This window comes from Buteo buteo, chromosome 4, assembly GCF_964188355.1.
Source record: "Buteo buteo chromosome 4, bButBut1.hap1.1, whole genome shotgun sequence".
NCBI classification, from domain to species: domain Eukaryota; kingdom Metazoa; phylum Chordata; class Aves; order Accipitriformes; family Accipitridae; genus Buteo; species Buteo buteo.
Window position 1 is genome coordinate 29,182,571 of NC_134174.1, and position 18,760 is coordinate 29,201,330.

The 18,760-nt window shown below is 41.1% G+C and overlaps 1 protein-coding gene across 6 annotated transcripts in view; it reads left to right on the forward strand.

The window, feature by feature from the left end:
• The first annotated feature begins 11,658 nt into the window (after window positions 1–11,658).
• CCAR1 (cell division cycle and apoptosis regulator 1) overlaps window positions 11,659–18,760 on the forward strand; it is a 30,255-nt gene continuing 23,153 nt past the window's right edge. For 4 of the 6 annotated variants that reach the window (XM_075025336.1, XM_075025339.1, XM_075025337.1 and 1 more), the window contains exons 1-2: window positions 11,659–11,765; window positions 12,642–12,760. In XM_075025336.1, the coding sequence (XP_074881437.1) occupies window positions 12,688–12,760 (73 nt within the window). In that variant the 5' untranslated portion in view covers window positions 11,659–11,765; window positions 12,642–12,687. The remainder of the gene's footprint in view (window positions 11,766–12,641; window positions 12,761–18,760) is intronic. The other 2 variants (XM_075025340.1, XM_075025342.1) reach the window with 1 other exon arrangement.

The following is an 18,760-nucleotide window of genomic DNA, read 5'->3' on the forward strand; positions in this document are numbered from 1 at the left end:
TTTGCACTTAGTCGTCTAATTTTTCTTTCCTGCATTTTTTACGCATGTCTTTTTGTAAAATGCTTTGAGAAGTAAAAGCTGTTTTCCCAATACAAACCAAAATAAAGTCATGCTGAAGGATGTAAAGACTAAAAATTTAGGCCAGGAGAGCCTATACCATACAACTTACAGCAAAGTTAATGCCCTGCTTTACAATACAGCATATAATGCTACATATGTGCCCCATCTAAAACCATTACATGGCTTGAAATTTTAGACAAGGAATTAAAAAATTACTTATTCTAAAGCTAGAAATAGTCTAATCTTGCAGCATATCTGAGGGTGCTGAGAACCTCATCAAAGATGTTCTGACAATAGCAAGGAGTTACTCTTAATAAAAATACTGGTCTTTAGATTCTGTATGTTTATATAATTTACCCTTTAGTCCGTAAAACAAAAGGCAGTAAAACATCTTATTAAGGGAGGAGTAAGAAAATAATTGCTAATAAAAGTATTTTCATTTTATGAGCCATTTTCCCTGCAGAAATTTTGCTCTTATCACCAATAACCATTGTTACATGTAGAAATACATTTATGAATGAACTCAGCCCTATAGGACTACAGTGGGTTCACCCAAGTCAGCAGGGTTTCTGCATTGGAAAGGGATGGGCATAAATCATTCAGCTATCTGGTCCCTGTCATCAGTCTGCCTTTGCTTCATGCAGGACTGACCTGTCCCAGGCAGAGCTGTACAGCAAGGGAAGCAGGCAGAAAATTCTGAATTTCTTCATCTTCTGACTAAAAGGGACAAAACGGTTTGTGAACACATCTACACAGCATCTCTTTTTTCTACCAGCCCTGTCTGGCAGAGCAAGGTTATAGGAATCATTTACCGTGGCTTTTAATTCCCATCCAGTGGAAACAGTCCAGGTTTTATTTGCTTTGAATCAGAGGGTATATTACTTTTCTCAAGACAAAAGAGACCTCAGCGCTAGTCCACTTTATATGTGACATTTTAGTGCAGAACAATAATACTAGACAGAATTCCTGTTCTTTAGACCTGAAGAAAAGGAAGAATACAACTCTGAATGTTCTTACTTGCTTCTTTTCCTTCTCTAGTAAGTGCAGTAGCAAAAGCTGCTGTTAAAATAATCTTCCAGATAACTGGAATCTCGTAGAGGGCAGAAAAATGCTGCTATCCTCAGGCTTCAATAATTCCCTAGTAATAAACTATACATTATGTGATATGGTGCATCTAGTTCCTGGGAGCTGAATGCAGTAATCCAATAGGAAGGCCTTTACTCTCCTATGTAGTTTGCTGCTCTTTTAGAGGATAATCATTACTGGGGTTTTATAGCAACAGCTCCCAGCTTGCCCCAGGCCTTCTCTAAACCGTGCTATCAAATCTTTCAACAGCGCTGTGCATTTCACGGTTTGATATTAGAGCCTGTAACCTATAGCACAGGTGTCTAAGAAAGCATGTGGATTTTGAATGGTACTTAAAGACTTAGGAGCAGATCCAAGAACATCATTATCAAGGGAGAGACATTGATGAGAAGCAACATTTTGCAGCTCCCTTTCAGGAACTGCCAGCCAACTGCATATTGCCTCCTCCGGCATTCCCGTTGCCTAGCACGTTCCCAGTCAGAGCTACATTTCCTCATACATTATGGAGCATATTACATACAGAGATTTTAAAACACAGCTTCACCCATAGCTTGTGGGAACAACACCAAACGAAATTTACCAGCCCTGGCATCCCTGAAAGGTTGCCAAACATGAGTTTATCTTCTAGAGCTCAACACCTAGAGGTGGGTTCAGTGCTTTCTCATATTTTAGATTTCTTATATAAATTATATAGGTAATAGAATATTGATGTACTACAGTTGGTTGCTTTTAAATTCTTAAGAAGCTATAGCCTTAAATTATGATACCTATTAAAATGGTATTGTTAACAATAGTTTAAATTGCAAGATAAACTTTTTTGCTAGTGCTACAGTTACGCATTTCTGCAGTACTGTAATACCTGATGAAGATCATAGAACAGCAGGGTTTGCTGTTGGATAATGCTAATGCTGATTACTGTTGTCATATATTATTATATAATATTCGTTTACATCTTCAGAAGGGGTATTCATTGAAATACAGGACTTTCCGTGAATTTTCTACATCAGAACAAGCAGCATATTCAAATGTAATTTAAACACAAGATAGTGCTTCAATTAGTAGTGTTTTGGTTCCAGAAATGTCCTAGTCTAAAATAAAATAATTACCACCAATACCCATCTGTGTTTTCAATCTAAGACTCACTGGAAAAATACTTAAATTGTGGAAGTTTAAACCCAGCTATTTCAATAACCATTGGATGGAGCATGATTCCTGAGATGGGCCTCTTAATTCCCTGCCCAGTCTGCTTACTTCTGGATACGCTTGCTTTTATGACGTACACCAGTTATACAAAATTCTTAGCAGTTGAATTCTTGAAAATGTCAATTTTTTTTACACAAGGCCAAAAATTACTTAAAGTCCCTACTCTATCACATGTACATCTCCATTCATTCATAACATAACTGGTAACACTTCACTGTTTGATCCTGAAGTAGTCCTGAATTGCTGCTGAAGGCATCATGTCTTAGCCTTATTTTTCAGCTCAGAACAGTAGAACTTTTTTCTTCTGTGGCATAACAAGCCAGCAGTTCAGTTTCTTGTGACCACTTTGTTTTACATCTAAACTTCTGGTTTTGCATGGTGATGACTGACTCCCTTCACTTGGGGAATCCCTCAGGGAAATGAAGTACTAATCCTGTGCTTCGTCAAGCAAACACTGCTATGATAGACCCTAACTCACTTCCACAATAGCAGAAAGCCTTGTAAGGATTCATCTGGGTTACAGCTGCTACAAATTTTAAGGGTAAGATTTGTTGGGCTGTTGCAAATTACCCTGTTCTGTGAGGGTAAGAAGCTGTAAGTGGCTTAAGTGTGCCACTGCTTAACAACCCTCCTTGGGCTGTAGCTCTTGTGAGATCTGACTAGCTATCTAGTCAAAAGAAAAGAAAAAAAAAAGAAGAATGTTTTACTGTAGAGTGCTCACCAGCAAGCCTTTCAAGTGCTAGAGGCTCTGGATCACCTCAAACAGTATAGGCAAGTATTCCCTTTATATGTAATTTCTATTGCATATGAGCAAATATTAGAGATTTAGTCTTTCTTCTCTGCCTTCTCACACTGAAAGAGGCATTACTTGGGGCTGGTATTGCACATAACAGTTCTCAAGATATTCCCTGCTCTTCCTGTAAATCCCAGCTCTGTGTGGTCCACAGCAACTTGGCTCTCTGAATCTCTACACTTGGCTGTACTGCACTGGGAATTATGCCTGCCTGTCTTTCAGATCAGAGGCCTGTGCTCTGCTATGGGAAGAGGGTAAATATTGCAGGCAGTAGTGGAAGTGAAATAGGTTCTCAGCTCTCAGTCTTCTGCTTTTCAAACAATGGAGCTAAGATTTTAAAGGTGGTCAGGATTTTTTTGCCAATTACTCTTCTTTATTGCCTGTCTATAGAAGTGCATTAACTCTGTCTTTCATAAAGCTTGGTTACCCCAAGAGTGTAAGGAGGTAGATAGAAATCCTTTCTTGTATACACTATCAAAGCTGATACACCTAGAAAAATGGGGCCTTCCTAAAGGTACTGAGGACTTTTCCTAAAGCACTCAAATACAAGTCAGCTTGGTTAAGAAGAAATGAATCCTTAAAACCTATGCCCTTATGCCAGGCAGCTATTCCTGTGCTACCTGATCAACATGAATTATACCTCTTCTATCTTCCATGAATCATGAGGGATGATCCAAACATTATAGCTCTCCCTAAATGGGAAACCTCACATTAAACTAACATTCATAATAACATTTTCTCCTTCAACCAACATTAGCTAAAAGCTATCCTGTATTCCCCTAAGAACTGTAAGACTCAGGTAAGTATTTCTGATTGAAGTCAAATGTTAAATGGTTAAGCAAAATCTAAAGTCATAAAATTTGAAACCATATCTGTCTGATTTTAGTTCAGAAATTATTTTACTCTTAAAAGATACAGTTACATTCTCCAAAAAGACATTTTTCTCCTTTTGTAAGAAATGTGTTTCTCTGAAATATCACATTAACTATGATCATCCAAAACAATTTTCAAAAGGGTGTTCTTCTAATACATCTTTTCAGTTATAAGAATGTATTTTTTTTTTTAAATGTCAAATGGGAGTATTCAGAAGAAAAAATGTATTTTGTACTTGGTTAGGAAAAGATGTTTAGTTGTTTATATAAAATTACTGTGCCCAAGCATCGGTTCAACTGAATGAAAGCCAAGCTTTCATGGGATTGGCAGAAGAATAGCTGTAAACAATGCAGACCCTGCAGGCCTCTGTGTAGGGATCTGAGTTCAGAACTGAAATAGAAATGGTTTTAGTAGTTACCTCACTAGTGGTGAGTCGCCCCATTAACAGGGCACTGAGATGGTATTTAGGTTACATTTCATCTTGGCACCACTGACAATCTGTTCACTCTTCCATTTACCTCAGATTATCCTCTAAGTTATTAGCAGAAACATGTTAAGAATTTCTTTTTCCTATTTTTACAGAAATATGTCTCTTTCTTGAATCTAGTCCGTGTTCCAAATTTTTTAGCTGTAGATTTTTATGTATCACTTGTTACATTAAAAAAAAAAAAAAAGTTCAACAGAGGCTGTGTAAGGCTTTATGCCATAACTGCAGCCAACAACTACAGTTCAGGTAACAGCAAGGCCACATTTAATAGCATGCATCTCTTCTGCACTGCCACTACCATTGCCTGCACTGAAACAGTTCTGTAAGACATTCATCATTTCCATCTAAAGAGCCCTCTCCTTTCTAGTCCAGCTGTCACTGTGGGCAGCACTGTCCTATTAACAGACTTAATTTTTCTACATATTTTCTACCTGATGTCAAATCCTGTTCTAAAAATGCTACTGTTTCTCTAAGTGGTTTTTTTGTTGTTGTTCATAAATCAACTTTGGGCATGACTACATTAGGATGGGAGTTGCTTCAGTTCTCTATCAGCACTCTTCAGAACTAACCCAGCCTTGTTATATATCCCTTGTCGTATCCCCCTTATCCATCCCAGTGACAATTATAAACCTTTTGTGAAATACATTGGAATACTATTTGTAAGAACTATATCATACACAATGCGGCTGTGGAGTATTGAGAAGTGCGTTCTACCTTTTAAATAATTTTGTAAACCTCTAAGGACCTTTAAAGCTTATCTGAGAGTTAATTCTTGGTACTTCTGATGGAGTTCACTGGGGTTCCTCAGTGAAAGTATGCCTTAGCCCCCCTGCACTACCATCTGTCAGCACCAGGAGTAGTGCCTGGTGATCAACTAAGGGTAAATTATAGCTATGAACAGCTACCAGCCTTAATAAGGAGGGGGTTTTTTCTATGCCTGGGAAAGACATTCATTCCATTTAGCCTCTAAATTCAGTGTAAATAAACACTGTACCACTTACTGAGATCACAGTGGGATTAAATGCTGTGTTTAATCTGTATAAACTACAGCAAAATGCATAAACCCTTATTCTTGAGTTAGAGATGTGAGTGGCATGAATATGAGAGGTAGTAAAATAAGCTGTATCAAGACTAATCCCCTAATAATTTCAGAGGGTCAAACCTCTGCATGTAATACCAATGCAGACAGCTGTGCAATGCTCTGTAAAATATTCTAGGATTCAGCCCTCTAGGACATAGGGTCAAACTTGAATTTAGGAAAGACCAACCTCTTGTCAAATACACGTATCTTTAAATTAAATTTAAGGAAATAGTTACAAGTGCATCCAGTCTCACAAACGTATATGACTAGAGATGTGACAGAAATTCAGTATTTAGGGGATGTACAGACTGTAGTGCCCTTTCTCTGTACTGTAAGACTGCAATTTTTTAACCCAGGACGCTAAATGTTCTGATTAAAATCTACAACCAACCTGTTCAGTAAAAGCCCTCACATTAAAATTCTAGAAAGGGGACCTTTATCAGACTAAGATCTCCACACTACTTTTGCAATATCAATAAGTGCTAACAACTTTCACCAAGGGATAAGATACTCTTCTCTGAGCTCTCTGAAATCATGACCTCAAATCATTTTACTGAATCACTATCGATTCCCTTAGACAGCAAACTTTACCAGTTAAATATATTGTATGTGATGTTCATGGATCACAGAACACCCCAGGTTGGAAGGGATCTCAAAAGATCATCTGGTTCAGCCTTTTGTGGAAAAGGGAGTCTAGATGAGATTATCTAGCACCCTGTCCAGTTGCATCTGGAAAACCTCCAGTTGTGGAGACTCCACCACATTTCTGGGGAGGTTCTTCCAGTGATTGATTGTTCTCACTGTAAAAAAACTTTATTCTTGTATGAAGATGAAAATTTTTCCCTGTGCTCCTGGTGTGTATTAGCTTCAAAATCATTAAAATTTGTTTTATTTATGCTAGAGCATTTATACTAATTCAAACTTTGATAGAAGTCCAACCTCAACCCACTTAATTTTGTTGCAGTGTAGCAGACCATAAAAGCCTTTCCTGCCTCACCCTGTGACTCTTAAAAACAAACGAATAAAATAAATGTTATTTGCAATCTGCTAAGCCCGATCAGGTTGATTTAACTCTGTGATGTCCCCCCTATGTTCTTGAGGGGTCTGGCCAGGTCGGAAACACTTTTGTCAAATACTTTGTGTAGCAGTATGTAATAAACTTACCGTACTGAATATATCATGTGTTTGGGAAAGTGTAAAGCTTCAGTACATATGACTACAGTCGTAAAGACTACAACAAATTTTTGCACAAGAAAACTATGATAATTTGCTCAGAAGGTTATATGCTGCACTTGGCTCCTACAACTCAAGTGTCAAAAAAGCCATCAGCTGAACTGTTGTTATCATCAGGTATTCCTGGATATCTAAAAATGTGTTTGAATCTCTGAATGATCTTTTCTGACATTCTGAAGAGAATACATAAATAAACCCATCAACAGCTACAAAGAGCAGGTTCCCGTGATAACATGTATAGATCTGAAAGTTAATTCAGGCATTGAGCAGGAGGCCTAGAAATGTATTTCCAACAAGAATATGAGAAAAACATAATATAATGATCTTTCATCATCAAAGTTACATCATCAAAATTGAGTGAAATAACCATCTCCCTGTAATTGGCAAAGGTCTTACATTAACTGGACAGATACAATATGACCAGTTACTGATCATTATTAGTTTTCTTTCCAGTAGCTTCATGTTTGGTATGAAACACTAATTTGCCTTCTCAATTGTACAGATTGTCAAAACTATGTTTATTAGAAGATTAGAATTTGTCCTCCAATTAATTCCCCTAAATACATAGTATGAATACAGTTAAATCTGTTTCTGGTTTTCTTCAACCAAGAATATGCCTCTTCCACGTTTTCTTCTACATTTTTCTTTCACAGCACACACCCAACATATCTCAAACTAATTTTGTTCTGCCTGATGCAGGAAATATCACAGTACCACTGTTGCTGCCGTACAGTGACAAGTGTTTGGTAAGTGCTTAATTTTTGTGTAAAATATACTATATAACAGGTGTTCAGCCATAATTTATTTATTATGGTGTCAAACGCTATATATAGTGTCAATAATATATAGTGATTTATTAGAGAGTAATGGTGAAGCAATCTGCTAGTGTTGGTAATAAGGGAACTTGCCTCTGAAGCATACTGTTCTTATCGTTTCCTTACAACCATCCTTACCCACGTTCTCATTTTCAAAAGAAGGATAAGCATTATAACAGTTTCTTGTTTCACTTCATTTCAAAAATGGGACATCTACTTTTGCAAGGCTGTGAGGTAGAACTTAAAAGCATTTCTAAAGGCAATGAAAATTTTATTTGCAGCTGATACCGGGTCATTCCTTTTAGATTGCAAAACCCCTGCACCACACACTGTTGTTTTGTGTTAAGTTTATGATACAATCACTGTTATGAGACATCTTAGGGGCACTTTGAAGACAGTAAAGATTTGTTTAATGACAAATTTAATTATTTTTCTGATTCTTCAACATCTCAGGGATCTGAACTGGGAGTAATTAGTCAGCTTCACTAAGGGGAAACATGTTTGTATCTCTGAAATAAATTACAGGATTTTTGTTTTTTCTTTCTCAGCTGGAAGTGAGATACTGCACCAAACAACAAATATAATGTGGCAAATGTTGATGCATACCAACATCAGTGCAGGTCCAAAATGTATGCCATATGCAGAAACAGTACAATTTCATATTCCTTGAGCTAATGGAGAAACTCCTCTGTCTCAAAGCAAGCCATACACTAGCTTTTTGAACACCCATTATGCTCATTAAGGACCTGTCCAAGATATCCAAGTCGCAATCTACGCTCCACCTACACCCAATCAGCATGCTTCTACTTGCTACATCAGTGTTTATACTTTTTGGTGTATTAGCTGTTGCTTCTACAGTGCTGAATCAGTAACGCTGGGCACTGTTGTGGTAGTGGAAAATGTATTTATTTCTATGACTGTGTTAAGTGGTATACAGAGAGGTGTTGTTTCTGAGAGGTCTTTTAGTCACGGATCCTCAAAAAAAAACACAAAACAAAAAACAAACAAACAAAAAAAACCCAGAAAGCTGTTAGGTTTAAACCTTTTTAAATAACAGTATTTCATCAAGTACCAAATGAACCTTTGTTCAAAGGGGATATACCTGTTTTCATTCCAGAAAAACTGATTAGTAAAGAGCATGTACGCCACTGTGGAACGTGCCATAGATCAACTTCATGGCTTTCCTGAGCAAAGGTAAGCAGCTGAGTGCTAAAGGCCAGAGATCCAAAGTATTAACTATGAGATTTTACTACTGTGTAGCATTTCCTGATACCAAGTTCTTTTCTTTGCACTCTTCATCTTTGTTAAATTTACTGATTGTACCAAAATACATATGATGATCTTTGATTATAAGGTCTAAAAATTATCACTTCTTTCCACAATATCCCCAGCTTGTTCTTCACTCCTGTAACCACCAAGAAGCCTGGAAGCAGCATATGCTTGTAGCATTCGCTACATATCAAGGTGCCACGCTTAGATCACTGGTCGACCTGGACCAGGGAAAGAGACAGATAACACACGCAGTGTGAGCGCCAACTTCCGCCTTTTATTGCGCAGTTAATTCCTTTTATACTAACAAGGGGAGGTGGGGTTACAGGTACATCACAAGGCTGTCACTAACCCTCTAACTTTCCGTGACAACGCGAGATCTTCCGAACGCCGACCCCTACATATGCTTTACGGTTTTTGCCTTCTGATTTGTATCTTTTTCTCAACTTGCCCATTACTTTAAGGTAACTTGTAGAAATGTTGTCTCTTTCAGACTTCTGCCCCTTCATCAATTTTGGATTAAATTGTCCAATGTACTCAAAAGATACTTAAGGCACCTAGGGTTATTTTAAGAAACAAGACTAGAAGCGCTTACATTTTTTCACTGCGATTTCCATTACAGCTGTTCTTCATCACAACAGCATTGCTTGTTTTGAAAAGAGGATGCAGAGACCTAAAGAATTCAATTGGAGCCATTAGTGTACTATAAATGGCAGTGGCAAAATTTGCCAGCTAATGGTAGCAATATGTATATGGAAAGGAGAAAGTAGATGAAGTAATGTTCTACTTGAGGTACAGGCTTGTGGCTTCCTATGAGCTTCTAAGGCTTTCTTTGAGAGCATCAGTAAGAATTATGCATCCTCTGATAAAAAGGCCTGTGCTGGTTTTGGCTGGGAGTTAAATTTTCTTCATAGTAGCTAGTATGGGGCTGTTTTTGATCTGTGCTGAAAAGTGTTGGTAACACAGGGATGTTTTCATTATTGCTGAGCAGTGCTTACACAGAGTCAAGGCCTTTTCTGCTTCTCACTGCACCCTACCAAGCGAGTAGGCTGGGGGTGCACAAGAAGTTGGGAGGGGACACAGCTGGGACAGCTGACCCCAACTGACCAAGGGGATGTTCCAGACCACATGATGTCATGCCCAGCCTACAAAGCTGGGGGAAGAAGAAGGAAGGGGACGACTTTCAGAGTGATGGTGTTTGTCTTTCCAAGTAACTGTTATGCGTGATGGAGCCCTGCTTTCCTGGAGATGGCTGAACACCTGCCTGCCGATGGGAAGTATTGAATGAATTCCTTGTTTTGCTTCACTTGCGTGCGTGGCTTTTGCTTTGCCTATTAGACTGTCTTTATTTCAGCCCATGAGTTTTCTCAGTTTTCTGATTTTTCTCCCCCATCCGACCGGGGGCATGGACTGAGCGAGCGGCTGTGTGGGGCTTAGTTGCTGGCTGGGCTTAAACCATGACAATGCCCTGGGCCAAAAGACTGAAGAATAGAGCTACTTCATAAAATACTGACATTCGCTGACAATTATTTTTCTCCTTTAATACAATTTTGCCACTGTCCTTTTCATTTATAGTGTGGGAGAGAGCCCTGTTACCTTTCTAATCTTATTTCCAGGTTAGAGTACAGATTCTGCTTTAGTCAACTGACTTGAGTTGGATGGAGTTATACCAGGAAGAGACATGAGTAAGGTTTAAGATGTGTAGAGTTAAAAATGAAGAACTATGCTTCTCAGTGTAAAACATTCAAACCCTCATGTAATCTCCAATATACTTTTAAAGGGCTAAGGCAGATCTTTGTGTATCACGGAGCACCAAGTGCTGACAGAGATTTACATTCACCTGGTGGTCTCCTGCTTCTTTCTCTAGTTGCCCTCCTACAACATTATCCAGCCCACTGCAAGTGAGAGTTTAATGCTGTTGCCTCTCACGATTTCATTCCATCACTAACTTTGTTTTTAATGACAAATAAAACTTCCAAGTCCCGTTTTCATTTACAAAGTGTCTTTACTCTCAAAATGTTAAGTAATAGCTCATGTGCATATTTCACCTCAAAGCAAACTTGTGTAAAAAACTATTTACAGGAGGGAAGGCCCTTTATACCATCATCAAAAGAGGAAAGAGATACTACTGTTGCCCATGAACTATTAAACTACTTACTGCAATGTTTCCTGGCAGCAATTTCAGTTTCAAAGCATCTTAAGTGCTTTGGTGAGTCCCTCTGGCGAGTCCGCTTGCCCTTCACCTCAGATGATCCCGTTACCCCGCCACGTAACAGCCTGAATGCTTATGCACGTAAAACCGGCTCTCACGGGTTCAAGGGCTCACGCGGGCCGCCGCCTCAGGCTAAGGGCTGCCTAGTTCCTACAGCAGCAATAAGGCACCCGTCAGGTGGCGTGGCAAGCGTCTGACAACCGCACAGACTGACGCCAGCTACGAGCCGTTGCGGGGCGGGGGAGAAGGCCGAGTAGCTCGCCCGCGGCAGCCAGAGGGAACCAAAGAGGAGACACCGCCGCGGCTACGACAGCTAGGCCCCGCTGCAAGATGGCGGCCCTCCCGGCCCGCCCTACCTCCTCCTGCCTCGGCCAAGATGGCGCCGGGACCCCTCCCTTCGCCTAACGGCCTCCCCGCACGCGGCGCGGCGGGCCGGGCGCGCGCCCAACGGCCAGCCCGGCCCCTCCCCGCGCCTGCGCGCTCGGGCCCCGCCGGAGTCGTCCCGTCGCGAGGCCGTGACGTAATCAGTGTGCGCCGCCGGCTGGTGCCGTTCGCGGGGGTGGGCGCGCTTGCGCAGTAGGGGGGGGGGAGTACGGCGCTCGGTGAGGGAGGCTCGGAGGGGCCGGCGATGGCTCCGGCGAGGCGCCGCTCAGGTACCGCCGCCGGCGGCGGCAGAAGGGATCCGGGAGGGGGCACGGAGGCTCTGACGGCTTCCCCGGGAGCAGGCTCCTCGGTGGCGCCTGGGGTGGGAAGCATGGCGGCCGCGGGCCCGCGCTTAGGCCCGCATTGTTGGCCGGGGGAGGCGGCGGCGGCCTCGCCGCGGCGCGGGAGGGGTTGCCGGGCCGGCAGGAAAGGCCGGTGCACGTCGCCTCCCCTTTTCCTTTCTCCCGTGGGGTGTTTTCTGCTGCTCGGCGGCCGTGGCCCGGTTAGACGGCGGGTATTTGAGGCTGCGCGAGCGCGCCAAAAAAAAAAAGGGGGGGGGGATGGGGAGAGGGGGAGGGGGGCTGTTACGGTCGCTTTTAAAAATATTGGGGGCGGGAGGGAAGCGGCGGAGTTGGCGAGCGGCCCTGCCGTGTTCGCGTGGGTAACTTGCCCTTGTTCGAGGAGGGGGAAACTGAGCCGTGGCTGAAAGCGTGCGCCTCGTTCCCCCGCCGGCTGCGCTTCCCAACGGCGGCCTAGGAGTAGCCCTAAGAAAGGAAGAATAATGGCAAATAAAATCTCCTCGTTCTGCAGAGTCACCTCTCCCTTAGTCTTCGTTGGAAACTCGCGTGAATTTCGGCGTTTAAATAGCGTTAGCCCCATTGTTCAGAGGGGGAGGGTGGAGATCGTGCCTTAGGAAAATATAATAACTTGTCTTGCAACTTTTAGCGTTTCCCGCTTTTGATGTGTGTTGCCCACCAGGTTTAGGGATGTAAAGATAATCCTTCAACGCCTTTTTCTTTTTTTTTTTTCCTTCATTTTTTGACCCAGAATTAAAATAGCCTGATGGTATATGTTTCAAAGATTGTAGCTGCGCTTTATTTTAATAGATTGCAGTTATAGAAGATAGACACCCAGGAGATTTTGCCTTTCGCCATGGCTCAGTTTGGAGGACAGAAGAATCCCCCTTGGGCTACTCAGTTTACAGCCACTGCAGTATCACAGCCAGGTCAGTTTACATATCACTTAATGTTTGAACCCTGACATCTAGTAGATTTGGAGATTCCGTAGTTGGGTATGCAGCTAAGAGTGGCACCATGCTAACTAACTTATTTAAATTCTATTTAAATGGTGTAAGTTGGGAGTTTTTCACACAACAGAGATGTTAAAGATCATTGCCTAGTACTAGCTGTTGGGTTGGGTTTTTTTAAGGGGTGATAAGTAAAATCCCAGGTGAATTTTTATTGATTCTCTTGGTCAGTAAACAAGATACTAAGTTACTTATATCCAAAGATGTGTAAGTCAGATTACCTTTCATCACATTGCATTGCTCTAGATTAAATAATAACAGCACTAATAAGGCATTACAGGTTTTTTGAGTGCTGCCTGAGTTTCTTTTCCCAGGCAGTGTAAATCAACGTTTACAAAGTATTTTGCCTTTACTAATATATTGGACATACTTCACATAGTGAAGAGGTCTCTGAAATCTGCTCCTTGGATGGGGAGGGGGTATATTTTTTTTTTTTTTTATGCCAGGTTAGAACTCGAGGATCCCTATAACTGAAGGTATCACCCTGATAATGATAGAGGGTTTCATTTGATTTAGCTAAGAAGCCTTATATAATTGCAGGCTAGTGTATTTAAAAACCTAGCTGGCTAGATTTTCATGTTTCACATTGGTTTGTAACAAAAGGTTTTGAAGCAAAAATGTGAAGCTTGCTGCGTGGTGAATTTTGGTGCTTCCATTTCCAGTCCTGGGATGCCGCCTTCTCTTTTTGAATACAAAATGTTTCCTAAATATTGTAGTTTCATTGTCTGATGTGAAAATGGTTCAACAAAGCTGTGGTACTTTGAGGATTCAGGATGTCAAAATGTGAGAACAGGCAGTAACCTTTTTGAAGAGATGTATTTCTGAAGAGTTCTATGTTTTTTGCAGTTGTCCTTTGCATCTTGCTCTAGTTTGATATGCAGTTCAATGACATACCTCCTTTGTCAGTGGTTTTACATCTCGGAGCTTAGCAAAAGTTGGGAATGCCTGCCATTCTTTGGAGGTGCATGTCGGGAGGCCGGGAGGAGGGAGGGGAAGAAGGACAAATCTTTCTCCTGACTCAGTTTCCTTTCCTGAAATGACTCCTCCATCTCCAGTTTTTCCTTTGGGCGCTGGTCTAATCTGAGTGCATATCCTTGGGGAACTCCACCTGCCCCTCCATGTGTTTCACAATACTTGGTCCCAGTGTGCCTTTTCCTTTTCCTCCATGCCCATTCCGTCCCACTCTCTACCTAAACTGTTGCTGTACCTAACCAGCTGCCTACAAGTAGTTGTTCACTGTTTCTCTGAATAGCTCACACTTCCCTTATCCAAATGGCACTACTTTCCTTCTGTAAGAAATTGCTTAACAGCTGGAAAGGTCAGCATTGGGAACGTGGGAGAGAAAAACTTTGGTTTTGGTTCTTGTGTCTGACTGGGTGATACCTTGGAGCGATCACTGGATGGCAGCATCTGGGCTGGAGTATTCTTGATAAGTTGGCTGATGTGACTGCTAGTGCATCAGAAATAGTGGTGGAAGACTGAGGGCCAGCTCCATGTCCTGTTTCAAAGGGAAAGCAGTGCAAAACCTGCTGTGGGGGAGGAGCTGGCAGCCATCTTAGACCTTGCTGAGCAAGGACCAGAAGGGGGCCCTGGAGAAGAGGCGGATGGAGCAAGGGCACTAGAAGCACATGCCAACTTCTTATACATTTCCTTATTCCTATGACTCTGCCTTTGGTTAGCCTACTTCTGAGCCTCCTTAAATTAAATGAAGTGCAAAATTTAATTGGGGTAGGACTGGTGAGCATCAGTTGCTGTGAGAGATTTTTCACCTACTTGATGAGGACAGTATCTCCAGGAATTTTTAGCTGTTCATCTGATCCAGCAGCACCCAACTCAAACATGAGAGCCATTAGAGACTAACATTTGGCTGCAATTTTGCCTTCTTCCTGTGCTAGTTCCACCTTCCTTCATGTTCCTAGTGTCCCTCTTCATACTGTAGTATCTTCTCTCCAGCCTCGCTTGAAGGCATTTAGCTCCTTGTGTGCAATCCTTTCCTATTCCTACTTAGCAATACACAATCGCCATGCCTGTGTCCTCTTTCTTCCCTGTCTGTACTACTGAATCCAGTCCTTGGGATTCTACTGCGCAGCTCCTGTGTTAGTACCTGTGTACATACTTGTTCCCCTGCTTTTTTTATTGGCAATTATTGTGATTTATAATGACTTGTAATGCAGAGCACAGGAAACTTCTTTTGCAAAGTATGCAGTGCTCTCTGGTACTGCTGAGAGCTGAATAACAGTGTTTACAGTTGAACTGCAGCTAAGTAGTCACCTTTCATGCACCTTTCAACATGAAGCTGTGACTGTCCAGCTAGGTTGCTTGCCTGATGAAGAGAGATGCTGTCAGTGCTCAGGCGTGCTGACTAGCACGTACTACTTCTCACCTGTGGCTGCTGCTCAAGAAGTTGTGCAGATCAGCTTACTCTTGTGAATCTCAGTGTTCATAAACTGATGTAAAAAAATTTACATTTACCAAATTTTTATATATTTTCAGAGGATTGGCTGAAGTTGTTACATATATTTATACCAGCTGTTTTTACCCAAGTGTCAGGTTCCTTCTCCAAAGCATCAGGGTGCTTGGGTATGGGGAAAAGGGATCTTGATTTTTACAACACAAGCAACATGGTATATAGATTTTTCCTAAGCTGTTGTCAAAAGTGGTGAGTGAAAACCTAGCTTGATAATTGCAAAAAAGGTAATTTCAGGGTTGGTGTGGTTTTGTTCATTTGGTAGGTTTTGTTTTTTTTCCTGTATTTCTGGCTTGGATGCTCTCTTGGCCATCCCTGGTGAAGAAGTAACTATATGAGTTAAGGCTCTTAATTATTAAGGTGTGACACTCTAAGGTAGTTGTGGAGTGAGATGCCATGTAATGAAGGGTTCCTGGGATCCCTTTGGGATAGCTTACTAATTACTGTCTGTGCCTGTGGTATTAGAAGAGATACGGGTAATCCAGGTGCCAGTAAAGATCTATGTGTGAAGAGAGACTCCTACCTGTAACACAGTGAAATTGTTTTTCTACTCCTTGTCTCATGGTTTTGTGCATCACATGACTAAAACCAGAATAAAGTCCCTGCTATGTTGGTTAAGCATTGTTAAAGCATAAATTAAATCATGCCTACTACAGAAAATTAAAGTTTAAAAAAATTAAAAATTATCAAATTCCTAGATAGCACAGATTGCTTTTTGCAAGTACTCTTTATACTTTTAACTTGCATAATAATGTGCAAGTTCCTGAAACGCCTGCAAAGGAGAATCCCCTCCTATTCTCTCAGCTATTAATTTTTGACATGTCTTTGGTTTGTATCAAAGCGCTTGGCATGTGCTGTTTTCAGGGTTATGATTTCTGGTTGCACAGTGAAGCCTGTTTTTGTAGAGCTGCAGTCAAGGGGAAGTCCTGGCTATGCTGCGTTTTGGCTGATTGGTGTCTTCATCTTTGCTATATCAAGACTTTATTGCATTAGAGTGAAGAACAGTGCACCTGATGAAAGAAAGCAAAAGCGCCTGAAGCTCAGTATCTTGTTATTACTGGTGGCCCTTATGAGGTGACTAAAGAAAAGCATAAGAATAGGACAAGCATGTAGCCAATCTCAGAGCCACTAAGAAATAGTAGCTGATGCACAATTCCGCTGGCTTGCTGTGAACGGATGTTGTGTGATAAATACGCTGAGCCTACTTTCTATTGTGTGCCTGTCAAAAGGAATTTTTTTTTTGGAGTTAAATTGTATGGTATTTGTATTGCAAGTGTGTTAAGTTTGAAGAAACTTAAAAACCTGAGGACCCAAACTCAATTTCTGACAACTGTGAAAAGTGTCCAAAGCCTAGACAGGGTACTCCTTTACTGTAATCCTAATAAAGCCATGTCACTTACCAAGGAGATATATGTAGCAACATACTTTGAAGATGTTTCCCTAATCTTAAAGGGTCTCTGGAATTTAGAAGCAGCAAGAGGGACTACTAAATACTGTCATTTTGTTTGCTGCAACAGAAATTTCTGTTACCTAGAAAGGTGCTTGAGCTACAGCCTAGGATTCTTAATTTCTATCCAAGCCCTTTCAGATGGTTTTGCCAAGGCAAGCATCTCCATCACTGTACTTACAGAGATAATTACAAATCCCAAGAAGCTTTTGTTGTCAACTGCAGTTGCTTGTTGCCAATAATAATAATATGGCAGTTAGATGTCAATTCCACAGTCTGTGATCCATTCTGTCTTGTTTTTCTGTGTGATTTCCCCCCCTTTTTTTTTTTAAACTAGTAATGCACACACAGTCACCTGTTTAAGCAGAGCCTGTTTGACTGAGTACACAGATAAAAGGTAGTCAAATTAAACTCCTGCAGTCTTTTGTCTTTGCCCTTTGTTAGTAAGTTGATCTGCAGTGTTGTAGATGACATGATACCCAGTTAATATTAAATGCTCATAAAGTGACAGTAGAGGTGGCAAGAAATCTCCCCCCCTCCCTGGCCAAAATGGGATGAGAGTCTTAGGGTGGGCTGGGAATTGTTTGAGGTAGTAACAGGTTATGCTGGAAGGGAAATCGTCATAGTGGAAACTGAAGAGCTGAGTAACCCCAAGATCTGGTTTGGGGAGCTAGCATGTTAATATTTTTGTGGGTATCCTTGGTACAAAAAGTAGGAGAGAACTTGTGAAACTTGCTTGATGACGCTTTCCAACTCCATTCCCCTGTGTTGGAACAACATTAGAATAGAACATCAGACTGAATGACAGTCATTGACAGCATAGTCAAACATTCAAAGGTAATAGCGTGAAGTGAATTTCTGCACTATTAGGAGTTTCTGCTCAGCACGGGGAAATAAGAGGAGAAAGATTAATGTGTTGGTTATTTGCCTTGAGTGAGCCAGCAAAGTAACGCAGCCAAGAAAAGTGAAAGTTGTCCCAGGATGCAACAGAAAAGCATTTTCATTAGATTTAAAGGTCTGTTTAAGGTGTGTTATGTGAGGCATTGGTGAGGTCCCAGATGAGAGTGTGCTTCTGGATGGTCAACAATGGACATTCAAATTGGACCTGATGGACAAGCAGGAGGCAAGAGGATCAAGAGAATAGAGGACCTGTCATGGGAGAAGCCTCAGATTTTGCTTGCTTGGCTTCTAAAGAAACCCAAATGTTGGAATTTTCCAGGGAAAAAATTAATTTAATACTGGAAGTACTGTAATTTTGCTGTACTATAGAATGCTTGATTTATTATTAAAATAGTATTACTTCCTGGAATGCTTAACGTGACAGTATTTGATACAGATCATAGTGATGGTGATTGTTTTCACTGTTGCTTATATATTTCTTCCATGTTTCATTCCAAAATTGTAAGATGATCAGTGCCATCAACTTGTTTTCTGAAGATTGTACTCTGCTGGAAAGAACAGCGTGGTAGAGAGGATTACCTTATTCAGGATCTGTTGAATTGGTTACAGCATTTTTGTGTATTCTGTGATGATGATCACCAACTACAAGCAATCTCTTACTGCATCCCTGGGTCAGCAATGAAAGCTTCATTTTGGATCACTAAGACTAGTGTGGAGCCCAAACTCTGCAGGAAGAATACTCTAAATCTGTTCTTCATTTAATTGTGCCTCTTTAATGGCTTTGGAAGAGAAAGGAACCCTGTTCAACTTGAATGTTCTTCAGTTCTGAAGATGGCTGGCTGACCTGTTTTTGCTGGCAGTGTTTCCTTGCTGAGTTTCTCTGGTTTTATTTAAATATGTAGACTAGACTGATAGCTCGATGAAGTGATATTTGATCATGCAGCTGCAGATAACTTTTTAAAAAACTCCTGCTAAAGAAGGAGCAGCTTTTCAGATATGTTTGCAGTTCTTCACTCAGATTTGCATTGTGCAGGGCTCTTTGTCCCTAAAAGTTCCGTCCGTAAGGCGTAAGCATACCTTGTTCGGAAGTATCACATGCATAAGA